The sequence below is a fragment of the Henckelia pumila genome, chromosome 1 (genome assembly GCF_033568475.1).
Source record: "Henckelia pumila isolate YLH828 chromosome 1, ASM3356847v2, whole genome shotgun sequence".
NCBI lineage: Eukaryota > Viridiplantae > Streptophyta > Magnoliopsida > Lamiales > Gesneriaceae > Henckelia > Henckelia pumila.
The window spans coordinates 74,958,415-74,965,579 of record NC_133120.1 but is presented as its reverse complement, the minus strand read 5'-3'; the positions used below and the strand labels follow the sequence as shown (position 1 = coordinate 74,965,579).

The 7,165-nt window shown below is 35.8% G+C and overlaps 1 protein-coding gene across 1 annotated transcript; it reads right to left on the bottom strand.

The window, feature by feature from the left end:
• Positions 1-953: 953 nt before the first annotated feature.
• Positions 954-6,775, bottom strand: LOC140881804 (oligopeptide transporter 4-like). Its single transcript, XM_073287396.1, has 6 exons — positions 6,186-6,775; positions 5,459-5,556; positions 2,975-3,571; positions 2,189-2,441; positions 1,878-2,060; positions 954-1,790 (listed from the first exon to the last, which is right to left on the bottom strand). The coding sequence occupies exons 1-6, from the start codon at positions 6,720-6,722 to the stop codon at positions 1,176-1,178; spliced, it is 2,283 nt and encodes a 760-aa protein (XP_073143497.1). The 5' UTR covers positions 6,723-6,775; the 3' UTR covers positions 954-1,175.
• Between the last annotated feature and the right edge of the window lie 390 nt (positions 6,776-7,165).

Sequence of the window (7,165 nt, the reverse complement as noted above, 5' to 3'; positions counted from 1 at the left end):
AGTCATTTTGAGGCCAACTCTATCAACTTGATGGAAGGACCAACTCGGTCAAATTTTACAACCATTTAGGACTAAATTGATAACTCTGAAATATTTGGGATCAAACCGAGAAATGAGTCAATCATTTGGAATTGAATGATTAACTCAAACTAATTTTTAAAACTTTTAGAACTAAACTGATAACATCAAAACATTTGAAATCAAACAAAAAAAAACAAATAGCATATGATAAAGTTCAACCTACTTCATCAAATTGAACCGAGAATTCGCCACCTAAGTTCTAAGTAGCACCCCCAATGTGTCATCCTATAATTAACAACGAAAAAGCTATAAAATTTCCGTTGTTTCTCGAGCCAACGAGAATGAAACTTTTCCAAGGTAAGTCTTCCTTATACGATATTTGTTTTGTTTTGTTTTGTTTTTTTGTTGCATATAGGAAAAATGATTTTTTCCATTAACTTGTCATTAATTTTTCAGTGTTTGGTTTTAGTACCTAAATTTTATTTTTTGATTATTTTGGTCAAATTACTAATATGATAGTTTGATAAATCAATATTTTTAATAGAAAAAATAGACGAAAATTAAAAAGTAATATATGGAAACAAATTTTGAAAATTTAACAGACTAAAATCCAAAATGTAACTACTTAGTGGGAAAAAAAAAAACTTTTTCCCCCACTTTTTATCTATCATTTTAATGTAGTTGATGATTTGGAGAATAGTAATTTATAAAATAAATAGGTGAAGAATAATTTAACATATCAAACTAGGACTGCAATTTAACTATAACAAATTAAAATTGCAATAGGACTAACATATGGGACTGAAAGAACAAATTTCTTTATTTTACCTCATAGCATGAAAATTAAAATTAACTATATTCATATTTTAAAAAATGTCTGTATTCCAAATCATAGTTAATCTATCAATAATTGAAAACTAAAAAAAAAATTTCAAAATACTTTCATAACATCTTGCTTCAACTTTGACAATAAGAGAGTGCATGAACCTATCACAGAAATGAGCTAGGAACCACAAATATATACATTTTTTTCGTAAATATACCACAAAACATATTTTGTAATGTTTCTTAGAGGGGAAATTTATGCTAAATCAACAAATTTCTGGAAAGAAAAGAAGCAAACAACACCAGCAGCAACCAGATCAACCGTTAAATTAAAACACAGGGCAGTGGTCCACTACGATCCCTTTAGCCGTGGGGCATGTCGCGAAATCGCAATGTTCCGGGTGATGAGTCCCCCACCAATGTATCTTTTTATTCTCAAACCCCAGGGTGAAGTAAAGAAGAACAGTCATGAAAGCAACACCAGCATCTAAAGCAGCCGAAAGGATGTAGTTGTACCTTTGCCACCAGTTTTTACGGTATCTGAACACAAAGAAGTTGAAAATCGTCCCCACGAGTATCCAAGAATTGTAATTTATAGCGGTTGCAGGCGGCATACTAGCTGTTGCTCCGAGCAGCACGGGAAGATTGATGAGCGGAATCCACGACTGTCTTGGGAATGCCTTGTGGAATCCCCAAACAACAACAGGGCCTAGTAAGCCAGCCAGAAAGAACCAGTTGAGTGCTGGATAGTTCCCATAACGGCCAAAGATTCGTTTAGGACTCACAAGTCCCCATATGACTGATGCATCGTAGAAGACTTGATCACTCGGACAAGTCCACGGACTGTCTGCATACTGGTCTTGGTTGCATATGTTTTCGACCGTGTATAGAAGCCACCACGCGACGCCCATATTTACAGTGCCTGCTATCATTGTTCCCACGAACTGGATGGAAAACTTGTGTCAGAAAGAATCCTTGACATGATCAAAGAACAAGAAAGAATCATCATGTCTTATGAAAGGAAGTGTGACCTGAACAAGGAACATTGATCTGGGAGGAATCTTCATGTAATGGCCAAGCTTGAAATCGCTTAGAAAAGCTACGGCTTGTGTCATGCTCATGTAGCCATAAACCTTAAAGCTGACATTTGCTATCGGCCTACCCGGATAAATGACTCCCATTATATATTCCGTGATTATGTTAAGCCCTGGAGTCTGTTAAAGAACAAGAGCAGCGCTATGTGAACGAACCAGAACGTAAACCACCCCAACTTTATGGAATTGGAACCATTAGGAGATTTTAAAAAATGAAGAATTCAGAACAAAATATATCGAGGAATCACCTGATTTGTTGTGGCAGTAATAATACTGATAGGAAGAGTGAATGAGAAAGCTATGGCGGCAGCAAGAAAAAGACCCCAGTAAGGCATTTGGACCTCGTCGTTCAGGAAGATGCAGAGGGCAAGAGCAACGGACATTGTCACCCCGAGAAGTACATAAAACCACCAGGAAGGTATGTCTGGGTACTTTTTCATTAGTCTAGAGTGAATATCCATCTTTCCCTTGGTAGAGGCCTTGTAACGGTGATAAATCTCTCTGCAGAGTAGCAAATGATCATGAGTCATATCCGCATGCCAGTAATCGCAGATCAATGAATCGTCTAATTTTACTCGAGTCTCAATTAATGTTAGGAAAAAGGCATCTAGCAGGAAGTTTAGCGGTATTTCATCTTAAACACTAGCTAACAAGATCAATTCAAAATGAAAACGTTTTCTTTTCCAAATTTATTTTAGTACTCTACCAGTAGTACCCTTACCCCATGCACATATCACTAAGTGATCAAACTCTCATGAACAGTCGTGGAAATGGGCCATTGATCGAAAGCAAAATATGATGAATGTCAGCTACACTATACAAAGTTAGGGAGTGCATTATATCTAGTCTAATATGGTTTTTTGAATTTCCAATTTATGAACATGACAATATCCATAACTTGATTGTAGAAAACAGAACACCAAATCTGCATGAATCTTGAACGATGTTAGATCAAGACTAGAAAAATGGAGGCAACTAAAAATAAATTTGGAGGCAGCAGAGGAAAACAACTTATAAACCATGAAAAGAAGTACCCTCCGTAGAACAATGCAACGTGTGAAACTGTAGCGGCGATGGTGGCGAATCCAAATCCATAGGTTAGAGTAAAGAACGTGCTCAAGTTAATTCTCCCTTGCTTCTGATACTGATCAATGTCAAGCTCAAATTTACTGTTAACAATGCTGGCTATGTCATACTCCTGACCATTTGCGGTAAACAGGTCGGCGGAATAGATGGGGAAAGTTTTGGCGTTGTAGACGTTCAACCCCCAGTAGGATACGGGAATTACAATATACATTATGACAAAGTATCCTACAAAAACATTGGCAATAGCAAAGAAAGGGGAAATTAGAGGGCTGAACAAGAAAGATGCTACAGTTGCCCAGTCAAGGGTGAGGGCTCCAACTCCCAGGCCATTCAGACCAGATCCTATCTGATGAGCGGTAACAGATTTGGGAAACGCCCAGCATATCCATGAAATGCTCGACAAGGTCCGGAAGAGATAGCCTGGAAATACATACCAGCAAAAGCTACAAACTAGAGCAATCACAAAGAATTTTGGCCGTGACATTTGACGCTTCTTGCCACCACTGTCACTAGTTTCATCTTGATGTTCTTTTTCATGCAGTGTCCTGTAAAACCCAATATCAAAATATAGAGAGGACGTTATACATGCACATGTTATGTATGAACAGATCCAGCAAGAAACGGAACCCATTTGTCCCTTAGGCAATGCATTTCAGCATGAAGGTATCAAATGCAATTTAGGGTGGTCAATTCATCATCACACCCTCATCATTGACGATGAAAGTTGCCATCATTGATGGAAAATTTTGCTTCAAAACAGACTAAGAAGTATGTCTCCAAATGTGTTTTGAGTTCTTTAGTCTCTCATTCAATGTAAGTTCGGTATCACGGAAGCGTAGTTAAAGTAGAAGGTAATTAAGTGCATGTTCGAATAAGTAGTTAATTCCATCAAACTAAGGCCATCCCCATATTGTACTCATTAATCCTCGTTATTCCATCTTTCACCTACTAAAAAAGCGTGAGGTCCACATGACACATACTCATTACATTAACACATTTTCATTATTAATACACACTCACATTCATTTAATATCAACACTCATTAATAATTTTATACACACATCGCATATATATTAATATTATTATTTATTTATGGTATATAACGGAATTAATATGTATGAATTTTTGGGCTGACAGATTAATAATTCATGCACCCACATTGGTGCATGAACATTAATTGGTGTTATTAATCACCAAATAATGCATCAATGTAGATGCTCTAAATAATATGAAATTTCATTCTCAGCAACCATGTTCCACAAATTGGCTTATCAATGAATTCAACACATGAGCGTGTGAATGCATGCATGGCCCATAAGTGGATAATATTAGGGTGTGTTTACTTAACTTGATAACAATAGGATAAACTTATTAATTCAACTTAATCTATTGTTTACTTTAAAAAAAGTCAAATCTCTCAAATCTTAAGGCCCGTCATTTAACCCTAATTTACGAGATTAGGCATCCTTAATTACACAAGAGATAACACATCCTAACCAATATTTGTGAAAAAAAATATACATAAATCTTAATCTACCATCCTTCAATTCTTTTGTTTCCCTCCCAATTTCTTTCCGTCTCTCTCTTTTTTATAACTCGATTTATCAGTTTTATTATTTTTGAAAAAATACATATTTTTATACCTAATAATTTTGATAAATGAAAATGTCTCCGTGTGAATCAATAATAATTTAGTTCAAAAATAACTCAATCCAAATTATATGAATACAAAATTAAGCATAAGATTGTATATCATAAGTAGAAGGTAAAATTGTCATTCATCCTTCAATCATTATTTCAATTCCAAAATTAATAACTCGAAGTAAACATGTTACTATTTATCCAGCATTATTCTAAATCTTTTAAAATCATTTTAATAATCCTAATATGATTTATTCACGTGTAATTTCATCTCACTAATTAAACGCAGCCTAATGATATCACTGTAGAAAATTTTCAACTTATATATGATTTATAAACAACATGATCCATAAATTTTGGCCGAAACTTTATTCTTTTACCATTTATAAATAAAAATTTCCATTTCTTTCTATAGTCGCTGGGTCCACCCATTCAATTCTCCTCCCCTCCAATTATACTCATCCTTTTCACATGATATCATCATGCTATTAGATTTTCCCATCAACATCTCCACCCAGAATAGAGTCAATAGACCATGCAATAAATAGTTTACATCAAAGAAAAAAGACAGATATGCATGGCCAAACATCAAGCTAGAAATGACGAAGGAAATTGTCTTGTACATGACCATGAGTCCATGACTTCGAAATTTAAGCAAAGAAGGTAGTGTTCGGGATTTGGGATTGCTTTAAAAACGTATTATGAGCTTTTCAATAACAAAATTTAAATCAAAAACATTTTTAAGCAATCTCAAAACTAATTAAACGAATATGGAAAATAGTTGTCATTACTTGAAGAGGGAAATCTGGACAAGAGTGCTGGGCCACCACATGTGTGCCGGCTCAACCACGTACTTCCTCAGGAGCCCCGCCCATCCATAACCAAGAACCTGTCAAAAGTTATTCTTGTTCAATTTTTCTTTAAATCATTGTTAAATAATACTTTATATATTAATTTTTTTTATTGATCTAGTTGAGAATATATTATTTACCCAACCGGCATAAAAACACACCAATATAATATTATAAATTAAAAACAAAGAATGAAAGGACCATTGTAGCCTTTAGATTGCGGGGAAAAATGTCAAATTTGTCCTCTACGTTGTCTCATTTTCTATTTTCGTCCGCTAATTACTAATTAAACTACACACAAGTATTCCATCGAAAGAAAAGAGAAATAGCCAAAAATAAAACCAAACTCTCTTTCTTGTTTCATGACTGTTGGTTATCTCCTTAATTTGTTGTTCAACTAATCTTCTGAAGAAAGAGGGAATCCAATGAACAAACAACAGAGTCGCTAGCTAGCTGAGAATATGATATCATTCCAAAATATGATCAGTAAACCAAATTCACGGACATCAAAATTTCCACCGAGAAAAGAAAAGCACATTAAATCGCAACTAATTGTATCCAATAAATCAGAGGAGCTAGCATTTAATTTCTTCGGAAACCAAACCAAAAAAAATTAAAAATGAAGAGAGTTTTCAGAAAAAAAAAAAAAAAAAAAATCGAACAGAACCTGAGTGGTGATAACGAGCAGCCATCCAGCCAGAAAAGATATCTTCCTTCGATAAAAAGCGATGATGATATCCACGATCATGACAGCATAGGCGGGCCCATTCCCGAAAGCACTGCCGGCATTAGCGAAAATGGATATCAGCACATGCTCCTTGATGTTAAACGGGCCCGGGTTGAGGGTGAACTCCATCGGCCCGAACCCAGGGACCGAAATCACCCACCCCTCGGTGGGCAACACGGCGGCCATGAACCGTCCGATGGGGAGAGACGCCACGATTACGGTTATCTGGCTGATGACCAGTGGCTCTTTTCGGTAGGAAAAGAACTGGTTGAGGAAAGAGAGGAGTACGCAGGAGAGAACCCCCAGAACCCACATCCGGAAAGTCCATACGGGAAGCTCCGGGTCGTCGGTGGTCGGCACCGTCAGCCGTACTTGTTCGATGGGCGAAATCTCGTCTTCTTCGGCTTCTGGGTCGCCATTTTCTCCGGAGAATTTTGGTGGGTTGGTGAGGGGAGCTTCGACTTCCATTGTTCCCATGTTTGAGGAAGCTGAGGGGAAATCGATTCAGTGGATTCGAGAGGGAGATGGTATCAATATGAATATAGGCACTATATATGGAAACGTTCTGTGCATGTGCAGTGTTTGTTTTTATTCTTTTTTTGTTTTCTTCTTATCTTATTTCAAATAATCTGTGTTTTTTTATTTAGAGATATTTATATCACTTTTATGGATCGGTGTTCCCGTTCAGTTGATATTTGTTTACAGCTGATATTCATGTAACAATAGAATAATCCAATTTTATTTTAAAAAGATTTAAAAACTTATGGGATTAAATGGTGCATAATTTACTTCTATTTTGTAATGTTGCTTTTTATTTATTTATTTATTTATTTATTTCCTTTTAATCAAAAGTAGACCAAGTAAAACTTACCCCTAAGTTGTAATGATGCTTATTTTTTTTATTCAGCATCGATAAGTTT